Here is a 19,064-nt window from a genome sequence, read left to right as displayed (position 1 = left end):
ATGTTCTGACCTTTAAGTTGCATTTTAGCCTTATTCTCTCTCTGTTGAGCAGCCCCATGGAAGTTCCTTTGCATTATTAAAAACACGTAATTTCATGTTCTGTAAGTTAAAACATTAAAATAAATAAATAAATAAATAAAAAGAGTCCGGGCACTATGACTCACGCCTGTAATCCCAGCATTTTGGGAGGCCAAAGTGGGTGGATCACCTGAGGTCAGGAGTTCGAGACCAGCCTGGCCAGCATGGTGAAACTCTGCCACTACTAAAAATACAAAAATTAGCCAGGCGTGATGGTGCACACCTGTAATCCCAGCTCCTCAGGAGGCCTGAGGTGGGAGAATCATTTGAACCCGGGAGACAGTGGTTGCAACGAGCTAAGATGGCGCCGCTGCACTCCAGCCTGGGCAACAGAATGAAACAGAGTGAGACTCCATCTCAAAAAAAAACAAAAACAAAAACAAAAAACCATCCCCTTTCAGAACTGGAGGAGACCTCAGGATGCTGAACATTTACTAGAGGAGGAGACAGAGGAGATGGAGAGGAAGGTGGCTTCCCCCAAATCACACACAGTCCTTGAGTCAAACCTAGAAATTTCCCCTTTTCCCACTAATCTTCTGCCTCTCTCCTTGGCTGTCCAGTTCAGACAAGTTCCAGGTTTTTGCTTAGGCCATATCTAATAAGAGGAAGCCCACCCTGAACATATATATTTTTTCTTTTTTTGAGACTGGGTCTCATTCTGTCACCCAGGCTGGAGTGCAGTGATGTGATCACAGCAGACTGCAGCCTCGACCTCCCAGGCGCAAATGATGCCTCCCACCTCAGCCTCTCAAGTAGCTTAGTGCCCAATGTGTAACACCACACCCGCCCAACTTTTAAAAATTATCTGTAAAGACAGGGCCTCCCTATCTTGCCCAGGCTGCTCTGGAACCCCTGGACTCAAGTGACCCTTCCCCCTTGGCCTCCCAAAGTGCTGGGATTACAGGCATGAGCCACTGCACCAGGCCGACTACACTCTTGAGAGATTTGACTATCTTTTCCCTCTACTCCCTGTTTTTAAGCACTTCCCTCCTCCTCCCACGACTGTCTCTCTCATGGGAGAAGACAAATAGTCCCCTGTCTCCTTGGTCAGGACACCCTGATCCAGTGCATCTGATTGGCTTCCTCCCAACTCAAACAAACAGCCTCCGGCAGAGGGAGGAGTAGATATAAATGGCTCCACAGCCTGGGGGCCACTGCAGCCATTCCCAGGCTCATTCTTTACTGCTCCTTTCTCCACAAATCACTTCTGAATGGTGGCTTGGAAGTCTCCCGGTATGTAAATCCGTAAAAGGCTGGAAGGGGAGGAAAGCCTAGAACTATTTGATAGATGCAAAAACAACCCATTAAGGATAGAATAAGAAAGGAACAGACAGGAATACACGTAATGAATAGCTAAACTGTGTTTAGTTTACTCAAGATCACTTTCATTCTGTTTCCCCCCAGACGCTAAAACAGGAGTGGAGTGAGATGACTGAGATATCTGGGGTCTCCTCACTGACCCAGCGTCTCTGAGGAGGGGCTTTGACAGTCCTGTACCTACTGACCAGGGTGTGGTGCAGTGATTTCAGACACGCACGGAGTCTCAACGTCTCCTCCTCTCTTTTTTATTTTTTATTTTTTAATTATTTTATTTTATTTTCTTTTTTTAAGATGGGGTTTCACCATGATGGCCAGGCTGGTCTTGATCTCCTGATCTCAGGTGATCCACCTGCCTCGGCCTCCCAAAGTGCTGGGACTATAGGTGTGAGCCACTGCGCCTGGCTCTTTTTTTTTTTTTAAGATGGAGTTTCGCTCTTGTTACCCAGGCTGGAGTGCAATGGGGCGATCTCGGCTCACCGCAACCTCCACCTCCTGGGTTCAGGCAATTCTCCTGCCTCAGCCTCCTGAGTAGCTGGGATTACAGGCGTGCGCCACCATGCCCAGCTAATTTTTGTATTTTCAGTAGAGACGGGGTTTCACCATGTTGACCAGGATGGTCTCGATCTCTTGACCTCGTGATCCACCCACCTCAGCCTCCCAAAGTGCTGGGATTACAGGCTTGAGCCACCGCACCCGGCTGATTTTTTTTTTATTAATAATTTTTTTTTTCTCAGCCCTATACTGGCTGACCGACTTCTCCTTCTCTAACACCCACACTCAGCTTCTTCCCTCCACGCGGGTTCAGCTAGCCAGTTTTCCTGACCCCAGTTTATGATCAGGATTGTTGTGTGAATGGCTGAAAAGGTTAGCAAGACAACAACGCTTTAGGGAGGACTTTAAAAGGGATAGCTGTCTCTGGTCAGGATGGTCTCGATCTCTTGACCTCGTGATCCACCTGCCTCAGCCTCTCAAAGTGCTGGGATTACAGGCTTCAGCCACCGTGCCTGGCCAAAAATTTTTTAAAGAGATGTGATCTGCCTCTGTAGCACAAAACTGCAGTACAGTGGCATGATCATTGCTCACTGCAGCCTCAAACATCTGCGTTCAAGTGATTCTCCTGCCTCACCCTCCTGATTAGCTGTGACTACAGGCAGGCACCCCATGCCTGGCTCTCCAGCATTTCTCCAGGGCCAAAAGGCAGGAACATTGAACTTAGCCTGGTGCTTTAGTTGAGCTCTCACCTAGATTCTACTCCTGGCCACATACAGAGGCCTGGGGTATGCGAGGCACACTGCCCAGAGCATGCGAGGTAGACTCTGCAGTACCAACCTCTACAGCCACTGGGCATAGGAGAGCTTCTATTAGAGGACAGGAGGCTCGGGTTCTACTTACAGTTCTACCACTGTGTCACCTTAGGTAAGGGCTTTGCCACCGGGCCTGTTTCTTCATCTGCACAATGGAAGCTGAATTCCATTTAAATTAGTTTCTGAAGGGTCTCAGTGTGCAGAGACACAGAAGCAAATGACCTTATGAAGCTCCTGACTGTGTGAAGTTCTCAGTCAAACGGAATAGTACCTCTACTGCCCATCTCAGAGGTAGAGGAGGGTAAGGTAAAATAATGGAAAGCACAAAGAACAGTAAAAGTCAAGAAACTGCAAAGTTACCAACATATAAAATTAGATTTTACTTATTAATAATCATGTCACTTGTCACTCTGTTTATAACCATCAGTCCACTGCTGATATTCAAGTAGACCATTTAAACTGTGTTTTTGCTCAGCTACCCCTGCAAATGTCTCAAGATCTTGACTCTTCATTTTCTTTCTTTCCTTCCTTCCTTCTTTCTTTCTTTCTTTCTTTCTTTCTCTTTCTTTCTTTCTCTCATTTTCTTTCTTTCCTTCCTTCCTTCTTTCTTTCTTTCTCTTTCTTTCTTTCTTTCTTTCTTTCTTTCTTTCTCTCTCTTTCTTTCTTTCTTTCTTTTTTTTCTTTTTTTGAGACGGAGTTTCACTCTTGTTACCCAGGCTGGAGTGCAATGGCGCGATCTCAGCTCACTGCAACCTCCGCCTCCTGGGTTCAGGCAATTCTCCTGCCTCAGCCTCCTGAGTAGCTGGGATTACAGGCACGTGCCACCATGCCCAGTCAATTTTTTGTATTTTTAGTAGAGACCGGGTTTCACCATGTTGACCAGGATGGTCTCAATCTCTTGACCTGGTGATCCACCCGCCTAGGCCTCCCAAAGTGCTGGGATTACAGGCGTGAGCCACCACGTGCGGCCCGACTCTTCATCTTCTTAGCCCATCTCATTCTCCCAGGCCTCAAAGCTTGCTGTCTCAAGTCCCTGCTTCTCTTCTCATTCTGGCCAGTCTAGGCAGGGTCTGACTTCAGTTTGTACAGATTCTCACTCCCAATCTCATATTGGTCAGACAAACCCAGAAGTAAGAAGATCTACAAGTATTAATCAACCATTCTTAGACCAGGATTAGAATAATTTAAAAAAGTGAACCCTGTCTTATAGCTCTATATTCTTTCATGTGGGAGAAATAAGTTCTATCACAGTATTATTATTCCCATTTTGTAGATCAGGAAACTGATGCCCAGAACGGGTAAGTTGGTATCTTGTCCCAGTTCATACACTAAGTAACCCAGGTAGCTTATCTCCAAAGCTAGCTGAGTTCTTCTTTGCTGTGAAAGAATAATTTCTGGAAACCCGAAAAAGGTAAAAAGGATTTTTCGGTTTCTTGCTTTTGTTTTTTTGATATCACATTAAAGCATTTTCTATTCTTCTTCTTTTATTTATTTATCTGAGATGGAGTCTTGCTCTGTCACCCAGGCTAAAGTGCAATGGTTCGATCTCGGCTCACTGCAACCTCCGCCTCCTGGGTTCAAGCAATTCTCCTATCTCAGCCTCCCAAGTAGCTAGGATTACCAGCATGTGCCACCACACCCAGCTAATTTTTAAAAATTACTTATTTATTTATTTATTTCATTTTGAGACGGAGTCTCACTCTGTCAGCCAGGCTGGAGTGCAGTGGCGCGATCTTGGCTCACTACAACCTCTGCCTCCCAGGTTCAAGCAATTCTCTGCCTTAACCTCCCGAGTAGCTGGGATTACAGACATCTGACATCACGCCCAGCTAATTTTTGCATTTTTAGTAAAGACAAGGTCTCATCATCTTGGCCAGCCTGGTCTTGAACTCCTGACCTCGTGCTCCACCTGCCTCGGCCTCCCAAAGTGCTGAGATTACAGGCATGAGCCACCAAGCCCAGCCATTTTTTTGTATTTTTAGTAGAGACTGGGCTTCACCATATTGGCCAGGCTGATCTCAAACTCCTGACTTCAAGTGATCCATCCGCCTCAGCCTCTCAAAGTGTTGGGAGTATAGGCATGACCCACTGCACCTGGCCTAGAGCCTTCTCTAATAAGCTTGCTTGACACTGGTATGACTCTCCCAGGGAATGTGACTTTGTTGTCACAGTACATTTGATAAATAATCTACAACTTACAAATGCACAGACATTTATAGTCGTGTTGGGTAAAAGCTAACCACACCCCGCCAATTTTTTTGTATTTCCAGTAGACAGTGGGGGTTTCACCATGTTAGGCCAGGCTGGTCTCAAACTCCTGACCTTGTGATCCACCCGCATCAGCCTCCCAAAGTGCTGGGATTACAGGCGTGAGCCACCACTCCCAGCCTGACAATTATTTTCTTATTTAAATTCCTGTTTAAATTCCTGTTTCTTGGGCCAGGCACAGTGGCTCACCCCTATAATCCCAGCACTTTGGAGGCTGATGTGGGCGGATCACAACGACAGGAGATTGAGACAATTCTGGCAAACATGGTGAAACCCTGTCTCTACTAAACAATACAAAAAACTCCCCAGGCATGGTGGCACATACCTGTAGTCCCAGCTACTCAGGAGGCTGAGGTAGGGGGATCGTTTGAACCAGGGAGGTGGAGGTTGCAGTGAGCTGAGATTGTGCCATTGCACTCCAGCCTGGCAACAGAGCAAGACTCCATGTCAAAAAATAAATAAATAAATAAATAAAAGTCCTGTTTCTAAAATGCTCCTCAAAGCAGCTTTTTTGTCTCCTTATTGGTTCACTCATTAATGAGTTAAATAAAATGATGACATGACTTAACAAATAACAAAAAAGCTTGAGAATTGTGTTTTTCCACTTCTCAACTTCCCTTTATCGAGGGCAACAGACTAGCAGCCTCCTCTTCCCTTCAATAAATGCGCTGGCAGAACTACTACAAGAGTTCCTAGGGAGCTAAAACTCTTGGAAGGATAGGACCACTTTGTATCTCCAGCTATGGGCTCCAAGAGGAAGTGGCCATTATCAGCAAGAATCCTCTGCAAGGCCTTCTCCTAGCTAAGGACATCCTTTGCTCTTTGCTGGTCCTGTGGGCCACCATTTTTGCTCCTCAGTCCCACTAGCAACATCAAAGACACTTTAGGTGCACCCATTTGTGCTTCCTCCGGGGAAGCTTTCCTTAACGAAAGCAAGAAGCAGGAGCCAGGCACAGTGACAGGTGCCTGTGGTCCCAGTTACTCTGGAGGCTGAGGCAGGAGAAATGGCAACATGTAATAAGGCAGACAGCCAGCAGGTGGGGCAAGAAGGCTGCATCTCCACCGCTGAGTGCCCCTGTAGCGTTCTGGGCGCTGCACCTGGCTCAGGTCTTGTGCACGTTTGAGGGATCACCAGGTGTCGTGGGGGGTTGGTGTACAGATTATTTTTCAGTATGTAAAGGTATTAGTTTTGTTTCATTAGAAACAGATAAAAATCGTTAAGTAAGTGGAATGTGATTTTCATTTGTTTATGGATTTTATGTCCTTTTCTTTCTTTCTTTTTTTTTTTTTTTTGAGACGGAGTTTCGCTCTTGTTACCCAGGCTGGAGTGCAATGGCGTGATCCCGGCTCACCGCAACCTCCGCCTCCTGGGTTCAGGCAATTCTCCTGCCTCAGCCTCCTGAGTAGCTGGGATTACAGGCACGCGCCACCGTGCCCAGTTAATTTTTTGTATTTTTAGTAGAGACGGGGTTTCACCATGTTGACCAGGATGGTCGCCGTCTCTTGACCTCGTGATCCACCCGCCTCGGCCTCCCAAAGTGCTGGGATTACAGGCGTGAGCCACAGCGCCCAGCCCGGATTTTATGTCCTCTTAAAAATTAGGTGGCTGAGCCCAGTGGCGCACACCTGTAATCCCAGCACTTTGTGGAGCTGAGATGGGTGGATCTCTTGAGCCTAGGAGTTTGAGACCACCAGCCTGGGAAACTTGGTGAAACCCCATCTCTACAAAAAAATACAAAAATGAGCTGGGCATGGTGGCACACGCCTGTAATCCCAGCAATTTGGGAGGCTGAGATGGGAGGATCACGTGAGCCTAGAGAGGTCGAGGCTGCAGTGAGCTATGATTGCACCACTGAACTCCAACCTGTGCCAGAGTGAGACCCTAAAAAAAAAACAAAACAAACAAAAAACCAGCACTTTGGGAGGCTGAGGTGAGCCAAACCCTTGAGGTCAGGAGTTCAAGACCAGCCTGGCCAACATGGTGAAACCCAATCTCTAATAAAACACAAAAATTAGCTGGATGTGGTAGCAGGTGTCTGTAATCCCAGTTGCTCAGGAGGCTGAGGCAGAAGAAGCATTTGAACCTGGGCAGAGGTTGCAGTGAGCCTCGAGCAACTGCACTCCAGCCCACGAGACAGGGAGAGGCTCACTCTCAAAAAAAAGAAAAGAAAAAGAAAAAAATTATTCAATGACACTTGTTAATGCATGGTAAGGTGACTTTATTCAGGATCATTGAGATAGGTATGGAGACCACCACAGTGGGATTTTGCAGTGGGAGAGAACAAGAAATTGGGCTCAACTCTCAATACAGCATGGGAAGTGGGAATTTATAAGCGAGGTGCAGGGTGGTGGTCAGTAGATGGGAAATTATTAAGAGAAAACACCAGGGGTAAAGGGGATTTGTGCTAAAACCTTACAAGATTCTTGCTGAAGACAGGCTTGGGTAATCAGATATCACCAGATGGCTGGTGAAGGATGAGGAACCTGATCAGATATCAAGGGTGATCAGGTATCAAAAGTAGGGGGCTTAGGATGGGCGCAGTGGCTCACTCCTGTAATCCCAGCACTTTGGGAGGCCGAGGCAGGAGGAACACTTGAGCCCAGGAGTTGGAGACCAGTCTGAGCAACATGGCGAAACCCCATCTCCACAAAAAATACTAAAATTAGCCAGGTGTGGTGGGCCATGCCTGTGGTCCCAGCTACTCAGGAGGCTGAGGTGTAAGGATTACTTGAGTCCAGCAGGTCAAGGCTGCAGGAAGCCATGATCTCGCCACTGCACTCCAGCCTGGGCAACAGAGAAAGACCCCATCCCAAAAACAAAACAAAACAGAATGGGGGGGGGGGCTTCATGCTAAATTGACTTAACAGGATTCTTTCCTTTTTTTTTTTTTTTTGAGACAGTCTCACTCTTGTCACCTAGGCTGGAGCACAGTGGCACAACCACAGCTCACTGCAGCCTTCACTTCTCAGGCTCAAGCGGTCCTCCCACCTCCCAAGTGGCTGGGGCTATGGGTGTTGGCCACCACACTCGGTTACTTTTTAGATTTTAATTATTTTATTTATTTATTATTTTTTTTTGAGACAGAGTTTTGCTCTTTTGCCCAGGCTGGAGTGAAGCGCGGTCTTGGCTCACTGCAACTTCTGCCTCCTGGGTTCAAGTGATTCTCCTGCCTCAGCCTCCCGAGTAGCTAAGATTATAGGCACCGGCCACCATGCCAGCTAATTTTTGTATTTTTAGTAGAGATGGGGTTTCACCATGTTGGCCAGGCTGGTCTCGAACTCCTGACCTCAGGTGATCCACCCACCCTGGCCTCCCAAAGTGCTAGGATTACAGGCATGCATGAGCCACCACACCCAGCTAATTTTTATTTTTTAATTTTTATTTTAGTAGAGATGATGTCTCACTACGTTGCCCGGGCTAGTCTCAAACTCCTGAGCTCAAGTGATCCTCCTGCCTTGGCCTCCCAAAGCACTGGGATTACAGGCATGAGTCACTGTGTGCAACCAATACCATTTGTTGAAAAGATTATTCTTTCTCCGTTGAACTGTTTTGGCACTTTTGTTCAAAATCAATTGCCCATAAACGTATGGGTTTATTTTTGGATTCTCAATTCCATTTCAGTGATCTATGTATCTATCCTCTTTGAAAACCACAAAGTCTGTAGCTTTGTAATAAGTTTTGAAATCAGGAAGTGTAAGTCCTACAACTTGGTTCCTTTCAAAGACTGTTATGACTATTGTGGGCCCTTTGCACTTCTTTTCTTCTCTCTCTCTCTCTCTCTTTTTTTTTTTTTTTGAGACAGAGTCTTACCCTGTCACCCAGGCTGGAATGCAATGGCATGATCTCGGCTCACTGCACCTTCCACCTCCCAGGTTCAAGCGATTCTCATGTCTCCCAAATAGCTAGGATTACAGACTTGTGCCACCACACCTGGCTAATTTTTGTATTTTTAGTAGAGATGGGGTTTCACCATATTGTCCAGGCTGATCTCGAACTCCTGACCTCAGGTGATCCTCCTGCTTCTGCCTCCCAAAGTGCTGGGATTACAGGTGTTAGCCACTGGGCCCAGCCGGCCCTTTACATTTCTACATGAATTCTAGGATGAGCTTGTTGATTTATGCAAAAAAAAAAAAAAAGCCAGCTGGGATTTTGATAGAGATTGTGTTGAAATTATAGATCAATTTGGAGAGTATTGTCATCTTAACAATATTGTCTTCCATTTCATGAACACCGGATATCTTTCCATTTACTTAGCTCTTCTTAGTTTTTTCAATGAGGTTTTGTAGCTTCAATGTATAAAGCTCGCACTTCTTTTGTTAAATTTATTCCTAAGTATTTTATTACTTTTGATCCTATTGCCTTTGAATTTTTAACATAGATAGGTTCTTGCTGTAGGTAATATTTTGTATTTTCTTTCATTTCAATTACATCACAGACATGTACCCAAGCTATTAAGAATTCTTTGGCCAGGCTCGGGGGTTCATGCCTTTAATCCCAATGCTTTGGGAGGCTGAGGCAGGCAGATCACAAGGTGAAGAGATTGAGACCATCCTGGCCAACACGGTGAAACTAAATGCAAAAATACAAAAATTAGCCAGGGATGGTGGTGCGCACCTGTAGTCCCAGCTACTCAGGAGGCTGAGGCAGGAGAATCGCTTGAACCTAGGAGGTGGAGGTTGCAGTGAGCTGAGATCACACCACTGCACTCCAGCCTGGTGGCAGAGCAAGACTTCATCTCAAAAAAAAAAAATTATTCAACATAATTTTTGAAGACTACACATTAGTCCATTGTATGTTTACATTGTAATTTATTTTGCCTTTCTCCTGTCAGGAGATAATTTTGATTCTTGCCAATTTTTCCATTTTATAAATGTTACTGTAATAAATATTCCTATGCATCTTGTTATCAGCATTTTAGGTCATTTCTTTATAAGTATTTATGTATTCTTGTTTTCTAATAATGGCGTTTATTTCTACCCTTGCAAGGAGGTAGGAGACCACATTAAACTGTGAACTCCTTGAGACCCATTTCTCTTGCAATCCCTCATCAAGTCAGGCAGAATGGTAAGCTCAAAGACTTAGGCCAGACTAGGAATCTTCATTCAAAGATTTATGGCCATTAAGTCTTCGGAGTGGCTGGCAAAGTGCATCACACAAAAACTCTAGGTTGGAAAGGGACCTTGAGGGTTATCTCATTCAGAATTTTAAAAACTGTTATATATTACATGTATATATATACACACACATGACTATGTATATATATATGTGTACATACATATATGTATGAACACATATGTATGAATTTAAAATTCCTTTTAGATACAAGGAATAGAAGAGATGGAGAGGTAGGGGGTGTGTGGAAATTGAAGCCCTGCCTGTGGAACTTTCTCAGTGACTGCAAGACACCACGGCAAAACTCAAGTTTGCCCGTAGAACTGGTGTCTCACCATGTCGCCCAGGCAGGCTGGTCTTGAACTCCTGGGCACAAGCTATCTGCCTGTCTTGGTTTCCCAAAGTACAGGAGCCACCAAGCCTCGCCCATCCTGCATCTTTCTCCAAGTCTCACTGGCCATGTCCTCCATCCAATCCCACTCAAGGTCCCAACTTTCCCAGGCTAGACTGGGTGTTACCCGAAATCAAGACCCATGACTTATGCATCTTTGTATCCCCCGCTACCAAAGGGACAAGTTCTGGCACACAGTGGTACCGAGAACCAGCTTTGTCGAGAGACACCCATCCAGGCAGCGCTGAAGGTATCTGAGAGGCAGTCACCCAGCTAGCACAACAGAGTGGATCTAACCTGGGGACTAACAGCCTGAAAGCCTGCTGGGCTGACAGCTCTCCAGACTAAAGGCCCGGAGCAGATTCTCATCCACGCATTTATTTGCTCTTTGACAGGTAATTCTTATTAATACACAGGTGCTCTACATTTACACATAACTCAAGAATATACCAAGGAGGCAGCTGTTACACGCCTACCACTAATTACAAACTAAAAGGTATCCTCCACAGAGGAGCCATGGGGGCAGGGCAAACTTAATGTTTCTCAACACAGTGGTAAGTCGAAAAGTGTTTGATGAGGCCGATCATGGTGGCTTAGGCCTGTAATCCCACCATTTTGGGAGGCCGAGGAGTGTTTATTATTTGAGGCCAGGAGTTGGAGACCAACTTGGGCAACGTGGCAAGACCCCTTCTCTACAAAAAATTCAAAACTTAGCCAGGAATGGTGGTGCATGCCTGTGGTCCCAGCTACTCAGGAGGCTGAGGTGAGAGGATCACTTGAGCCCAGGAGGCAGAGGTGGCAGTGAGCCAAGATCGCGCCACTGCACTCAAGTCTGGGCACAGAGATCCTGTCTCCGGGAGGGAAAAAAAGTGCTTAATGAACCTATTGAGATGTCTAGTCTCTAGGCTTGTATAAATAACTGTTCCTGTGAAGGCTGAGTATTCATGAGTATTCAATCCTGCAAAATCAGGACACAGTTGTCAGGACACAGAATAGCCATCACCTATTCTGCCTCCACGAATTTCTCAAGCTACTCTTGAAGCTTCCCTAGAGTTTTGCTTCCTGATATTTGTACCCGGGACTAGCTCAGTGTAGGACACACAGCAGTTCTTGGCATCCTGAGAGGGCTACTTAGTGCTGAAGTCCCTTGGCTGGTCAAGGATTGCAGGCATGAGGCAAATCCTTGAGCCTCTGAACCTCCGAAATGGGCACGCTCCAGGTCCCAGTTTCTATGGCAACCATACCGGCTAGTTGGCCTACGCAATGGTTTCTCTTGGGAGGATCGTGATTTTCGGGCCCGCGGACGTCTCTATGGTTTTTACAGCCTAGAAGGAACAACATGGCATTTCCGGGAAGATGGCGACGCACAAGTCACGTTTGACACATGTTTCCGCGGAGAGGATCCGGCGATGACGGTAAGGGGCCCCCTTCCCGGAACGGTGGTAGTCGGAGCCCGGGCTTAGTAGCAAATGTAAGAGGAGCGGAGTATTTTTTATCCTAGTGGCGCTGTGATAGGAGGGCTAGAATTTAGACATCAAGAGCAAGGAAGGCTAGGGAAAGTGCAGCCGGCTCTTTCGGACTGCTGTAAGACGAGTGGACCTGGGGCCACTTCTGAAAACGCAGACTGTAGAGGGGACAGTGTCCAAAGTGTGAGCACAGCTTTCAGAAACACTGGGGTGCACAGCTTCTGTCCAGTTCCATTGAAAATCCGTTAAAGCCATTCCCACTCATTCAGTTCAACAAATAACGACTGAATGTACGCCGCGTTACGTGCTCTGGAGTTGCGGAATAAAGCTGGTCACTTACTTCCAGGGCATGTAGTTTTGAATTACTGCGACAAGGGTTAGACTGTGGTCTTACAGGAGAAAGCACAAAAAGCTTGAGACTGAAGAGTGTAGTGATGAAGAACATCAGTTCTTGCTCGGACACCGTGACTCACACCTGTAATCCCAGCACTTTGGGAGGTTCCGTTGGGTGGATCACCGGAGGTCAGGAGTTCAAGACCAGCCTGGCCAACATGGTGAAACCCCCATCTCTACTAAAAATACAAAAATTAGCCGGGCATGGTGGCACACGTCTGTAGTCACAGCTATTCGGGAGGCTGAGGCAGGAGAATTGCTTCAGGCTGCGAGGCACAGGTTGCAGTGAGCCAAGATCACACTATTGCACGCCAGTCTGGGTGACAGGCTGCGACTCCAAAAGAAAGGAGGGAGGGAGGGAGAAAGGGAGAGAGAGAGAAAAAAGAGAAAGAAGAGAGAAAAGAAAGAAAGAGGACCACTTTGGAGTCGGGCAACGTGGGCTTATATTCTAGCTCCATCGTTTAATTCCAGCTCCATTATTTACTAGCCATGTAACCTTAGGCAAGAAACCCAGGCCTTGTTTTCCTCATTTGTAAAATAATAATAATATCTGTCTCACAAGACTATCAAGATTAAATGAGTTAAGCATGGTGGCTCACACTTGTAATTCCAGCATTTTGGAAAGCAGAGATGGGCAGATCTCTTGGGCCCAGGAGTTAGAGAGCAGCCCGGACAACATGGCAAAACCCTGTATGTACAAAAGCAAAAATTAGCCAGGTGTGGTGGCATGTGCCTGTGGTCCCAGCGACTCGAGAGGCTGTGGTGGGAGGATTGCTTGGGCCCAGGAGTTTGAGGCTGCAATGGACCATGATTGTATCACTGCACTCCATCCAGCCTGGGTGACAGAGCAACCCTGTCTCAAAAAAAAGATTGACTGAGTTAATATGACAATGTGTCAATATATGTAAGCTACCTCTTATGCAGTAAGTGCTCAATAAGAATGCCCTTCCTAATCTGGACACTTTTTTTTTTTTTTTTGAGATGGAGTTTCACTCTTGTTACCCAGGCTGGAGTGCAATGGCACGATCTCTGCTCACTGCAACCTCCGCCTCCTGGGTTCAGGCAATTCTCCTGTCTCAGCCTCCTGAGTAGCCGGGATTACAGGCACGTGCCACCATGCCCAGCTAATTTTTTGTATTTTTAGTAGAGATGGGGTTTCATCATGTTGACCAGGATGGTCTCGATCTCTTGACCTCGTGATCCACCCATCTCGGCCTCCCAAAGTGCTGGGATTACACGCATGAGCCACCGTGCCGGGCCCCTGGACACTTTCAAAAGGGAAACTCCAGCCAGACTGAAATACAGCAGTGGTGTCGGAGAAGTGTGTAGCCCCCACACCAAGACGACAGTGTAAATGCTGAAGCATAAGTACAGGATCTGGTCTCAACCAAGTACCATTATCTTATGACTCAGGTTAATAAGCACCTCATTAGGTTCGTGTTTACAAGGTAATATATTTTGGGAGATACTGTGTAAAGAGTATAGATTTACAGAGTAGAGTATAGATTCTGCAGACAAGCTGCCTGGGCTTGAATTCTACATGTTACCTCTGTGACTTGAAGTCACCTAACCTCTTTAAGCCTTACTTTACTCATTTGTAAAATAGGCTAATATTTCTCTGAATGGGCTGGGAAGATTAAATGAAATAATCTTTGTAAAGTCTTAGCACATCCTGGCATGCGGTGGGCACACCATAAATGTAGGTATCTGAATTGAGACACCATTCCTCCTTGACTTCTCCGTATATTGGCGTCTCTGTAGCCAGATAGGGAGCTCCCCAAAGACTAGGCCACCTCCTTCCTCTGTCTCTCCCCAGCGCTCAAGAAAGATAATTCTTTTTTTAATTTTTAATTTTTCCTAGAGACAGGGTCTCACTATGTTGCCCACACTGGTCTGGAACTGCCGGGCTCAAGTGATCCTCCTACTTTGGCCTTCCAAAGTGCTGAGATTACAAACGTGAACCACTGCACCTGGCTGCTTTCTTTTTATAAGAGAGGGTCTTGCTCTACTGCCCAGGCTGGACTCGTCAATCCCACCTCAGTCCCAGCTACCTCCCATGTAGCTGGGACTACAGGTGTGTGCCACTACACCCAACTAGCAGAGAATTCTTAAGCAGTCAGGATGGAACTGATGGCTGTTTGGGTACTTTTTCCTTTCTTCTTAAAAGGATGATATCACCTCTTCTTCTCTGGTGAGAGTCTGAGGATAGAGAGTTTTTTCTCACCATGAATGTCACTCCAGAGGTCAAGAGTCGTGGGATGAAGTTTGCTGAGGAGCAGCTGCTAAAGCATGGATGGACTCAAGGTGATCCCCATGGGGCCTCTTCCACATCCCCCAACTCCCCGCCTACCTTCTGCACAGGGGAGAGGCATCATCCTGGATTATCTCCCATGTGGTCCATTTAATTAAAGGAGGAAAAGGGAAATTTGCAGAAGAAAATTTCTGACTTTCCCAGAAAAGGAAAGAATCGAAGAAATTTGACAGTGGATAATAAGTAGTTAGGAGGACTAGAGGAAAGAAGAGACATGGTCTCTCTCCCGAAAGAATTATGAAGGAAGAGAGAGTTCAGACTCACACAAAGGCAGGGAACTATATGGAGTGGTACTAGAAAGAAAGGAGCTGGGAGGGCTGCTCAGAGGTACAGAGTATACCCCAGTGTCAGCTGTCTGGAATGGCAAGAGGCACATGTCGGGGGTGCCTTGTGAGGGCTGATGGCAGGCAGGAGAATCAGCCAAGTTACTCACTGTCCTCTGCAGGCAAAGGCCTTGGCCGGAAGGAAAATGGTATCACCCAGGCCCTCAGGGTGACGCTGAAGCAAGACACTCATGGGGTAAGATTGGATAGGCTGAGGGAGGTTAGCATGCGTGAGAGAGGGTACCCTTGAGGCAGGCACTCAGAGCTCATACGTATTCCCCTGGCAGGTAGGACATGACCCTGCCAAGGAGTTCACAAACCACTGGTGGAATGAGCTCTTCAACAAGACTGCGGCTAACTTGGTAGTGGAAACTGGGCAGGTATGAGCTCTTGATAGATGGGCACATGAAACAGGGCCTGGGACCTGTGGGGTGGGCCGGCAGTCACAGTATGTCACCCACTCACTGGTGCTGATCATTCTCTACAGGATGGAGTACAGATAAGGAGCCTTTCTAAGGAGACCACCCGTTATAATCATCCCAAGCCCAACTTGCTGTATCAGAAGTTTGTGAAGGTATTAGAGGCTGTGGGTGACAGAGTCCATCCTCTTCTCTTCCCTGGTCTCCCCGGGGCCTGAACAGTTGCCTTATATGCCTTATCAATTCTCAGGACTTCCCTAACATAGTGGGCTCCTGTGGCCAGCCTTGCTATTGCTTACTTAAGACTACCCAGACCCTGACAGCAGGAATTGAGATCTTCAGGTTCCATGGATCCTGCCATCTGTTAAGGGAGCAGTAATAGGGAGTGGGAGGTAGGGTACAGTCTCTTAAGTCAGGATCTGCCAATCCTGGGGGGGCCAGGGGACATCTAATTCAAAGGACTTAGAAGCCAGAGGAGACCTGAGAGATTATCTGAACCATCCCTGCTTTGCAGATGTGGTTAAAAGGGTAAAAAGTGGTTTGCTGGAGTCCACAGCAGGCTGGTAATGGCAAAGAGGACTGGAACGCAGGTCTCAAGACCTCCCCTTTCTACTGCACCAACAGAAGGAAGCTAACATAATGGTCATTGTGTGTTAAGGGCTACTCATGTTATCCGGCAAATCTACCCCATTTCTCTGCCTCTCTGTTGCCATCTACATCCCATTTCGGGCCGTCATCATTTCTTGCCTAATTACTTTCTCCACCAGCCTCCTAAGGACACCTCTACTCTCACTCCCCAACCCAACCAGTCCATCCTACACGAAGCATCCAGATTGTTCTAAAACAGAAATGTCATCAAGTCTCTGGGCCTTCTTTGACCTAGGATGACACAGTCCAGATTTAGCGGACTGGCTTACGTGGCCCTGCATGCCTGTTCCTGCCATCACCAGCCTCATCTCTTGCCACTTCTCTCCAGGACCACGACACTTTAGCCTAACCACTAGCCTAACGACTCCAACCCGTTTCTTTGGTCCTACATTCTTCCTTCTTCGGGTTATTGCATGTTACTCCCTCTGCTTGGGACACTTTCCCTTTCCCCCTTTACTTGCTATTTCTTATCATCCAGAGCTCAGTGTATACGTTGGTTATTTTTAGAAGCCATTCTCTGAAGTTTGAGTTGAGTACCCTTCCTCTAGCACAGGCAACACTAGCATCATAACTGCCTGTGTAAATTCCTCCTGGGCTGGACCCATGTCATTCTTCATCCACTCTGAGTCCCCAGCTCCTTGGCCCAGAGTAGGCTCTTAATCTGATGAAGTGAAGGTACTATGAACAGGTACTCTGGTGGGGGTGGAGCAGGGCATCTTTACTGTCGATCACTGGCACTTGTCCCACTGTAAAGACCTGATGAACCAGAGCATTTCCTTTTCTTGTTCTGCTCACCAGCCAGCTGTGGGCCAGAGAGGGCAAAGCTACTGCACATCCCAACAGCAGCAACCTGTCTCCTGTCCATGTTCAAGTATGCAGGATGGCACACCTCCCCGTGGCTCCTCAAGGAGCAGTGGTGGGGGCTGGCAAAGTCCTGCCTGGAGCTGTGAATTCTTAGGGGGCTTCCACAAGGGAATAGGGATGGTCGGTGGTGTTGAGAAGGCCTTGTCCACCCCCATGACCCCTCCTAGACAGCCACGTTGACTTCAGGTGAAGAGAAGCCGCACAAAGACTTGGAGAGCTGCAGTGATGACAACCAGGGGCCCAAGTCCCCAAAGATGTGAGACTTCATTTTAGCTCTTGGGGAATGTGGGAGATGTCCTCAGATCACAAGAGAAAGTCCTAAGTCTAATGCTTTACTGGGGGCTTCTTGGGGGTGGGTGGAACTGTGTTGTACTAATCTTTGTATCCCTAGTACCTCAAAAAGTGCCAGGTCCTAAATAAGAATTGTGTTGAAGGAATGTTTTAGAGGTAGGAGAGGTTAAGCCTTTCCACCAGGTCTGTTTGTAACTGCCAGTCTCCCCTAACAGTCTGACTGATGAGATGCTGCTCCAAGCCTGTGAGGGGCGAACAGCACACAAGTAAGTAGTGGTCAGCTCCTTGAGCTCCCTTTTCTTCCCACCTTTGAGCATGGCCCATGCCACTTCTTGGTTCTTTTTACCCCAGGGAAATGATTTCTGCTACTTACCCATCTATTCCTGAAGATAGGCAGCTCCCCACTCCTGCCCTCCACCGACTTTCTGTAGGCTTAAGGACTAGGCCAGTTTCCCCCAATAGCCTCGCTCTGACTTGGACCCTGTCTGTTTCAGGGCTGCCCATCTTGGGATCACAATGAAGGCAAAGCTTGCTCGCCTAGAGGCCCAGGAGCAGGCCTTCCTGGCTCGTCTCAAAGGCCAGGACCCTGGGGCCCCTCAACCACAGTCAGAGAGCATGCCCCCCAAAAAAAAGAAAAAGAAAAGGAAGCAGAAAGAGGAAGAAGCTACAGTATTTGAAAGGAATGATGCTGATGAGAAGCACCCAGAACATGCTGACCAGAGCATCAGAAAAAGCAAGAAGAAGAAAAGGCGACATCAAGGAAAGGTCTCAGATGAAAGAGAAGATACAACTGAAGGGAATGAGGAGGAGGAGGAGGATGCTGCAGGAACAAGTGGGCTTGGGGAATTGAATAGCAGAGAGCAAACCAATCAGTCCCTCAGGAAAAAGAAGAAAAAGAAGAGGTGGCACCATGAAGAGGAGAAGATGGGGGTCTTAGAAGAAAGAGGAAAAGGCAAGGAGGCTGCAGGCAGTGTCAGGACAGAGGAGGTAGAGAGCAGGGCATACGCTGACCGATGCAGCCAAAGAAAGAAGAGGCAGCAACAGGAGGAGGAGGACTTGAACCTAGAGTATGGAGGTGAGGAAACTGTTTTAGGTGGTGGGACCAGGGAAGCAGAGAGCAGAGCATGCAGTGATGGAAGACGCAGGAGAAGCAAGAAGAAAACACAGCAGCATCAAGAGGGGGAGGATATCTTGGATGTAAGGGATGAGGAGGATGGCGGGGCTAGGGAAGCAGAGAGCAGAGCGCGTACAGGCTCAAGCAGCAGAGGTAAGAGGAGGAGGCAGCAGCATCCCGAGGAGGAAAGAGCTGGAGTCAGCACTGGCCAGAGAGCCAAAAAGAAGAAACAGAAAGAGAGAGACTAAAGGCCTGACCAAGGTGGGGCTCAAGCGATTCATTTTCAGGAGTGGAAGGCTCAAAGAACAGGATCGATGCAGGTCTGCAGGTCTTCTGCACCCCCTCATTGAGGAGTCCCTCCCAAAAAGGAAACTGATCTCCAGGATGTCCACTTCTGAGAGGAGCCAGCAGTAGTATTATACCTTAGTTGAGGGAACCAGCATAGTCCCCTCTGTAGCTTGTAACCCAGGATCATGAACTCAGGTGCCTAGAGGAGTCAGGCTGCTAAGGGACAAGGAATGCTGAGGGCTGTGGGAACAGGGATGCAGATACCCTTTCAAGGAGCTTTCCTCTTAAAAGAAGCTGAAAATGTAGCCTTATGTGAAGTGCTCTGATTTCTAAATATTGTGAAGGTTAAGAAAAACAAATTTAGGTCTATGGGCTAGATTTAGCCCACAGTTGCCAGTTTCTAGCACTACCAGATGAATGAATAAACATCAACTTGGGTTCCTAGCCTAGAGACAAATCCCGACTGGCATCTC

At 47.2% G+C, this 19,064-nt stretch overlaps 1 protein-coding gene across 6 annotated transcripts; it reads left to right on the top strand.

The window, feature by feature from the left end:
* The first annotated feature begins 11,825 nt into the window (after positions 1–11,825).
* On the top strand, positions 11,826–19,048 carry GPATCH4 (G-patch domain containing 4). 6 transcript variants are annotated; one of them, XM_008984605.5, is made up of 8 exons: positions 11,826–11,889; positions 14,501–14,637; positions 15,090–15,163; positions 15,255–15,347; positions 15,455–15,541; positions 17,066–17,154; positions 17,405–17,455; positions 17,684–19,048. In XM_008984605.5, exons 2-8 carry the CDS (start codon positions 14,559–14,561, stop codon positions 18,549–18,551), a joined length of 1,341 nt encoding a protein of 446 aa, XP_008982853.3. In that variant the 5' UTR covers positions 11,826–11,889; positions 14,501–14,558; the 3' UTR covers positions 18,552–19,048. The 6 variants fall into 6 exon arrangements, with proteins under 6 accessions (XP_008982853.3, XP_078212123.1, XP_078212122.1 ...); XM_078355997.1 differs by lacking the exon at positions 15,090–15,163; XM_078355996.1 differs by lacking the exon at positions 15,455–15,541.
* The last annotated feature ends 16 nt before the right edge of the window (positions 19,049–19,064 follow it).

This window comes from Callithrix jacchus, chromosome 18 (assembly GCF_049354715.1).
Source record: "Callithrix jacchus isolate 240 chromosome 18, calJac240_pri, whole genome shotgun sequence".
Classification (NCBI taxonomy): domain Eukaryota; kingdom Metazoa; phylum Chordata; class Mammalia; order Primates; family Cebidae; genus Callithrix; species Callithrix jacchus.
The sequence above is the reverse complement of the archived record's forward strand: the minus strand, read 5'-3'. Positions and strand labels throughout refer to the sequence as shown.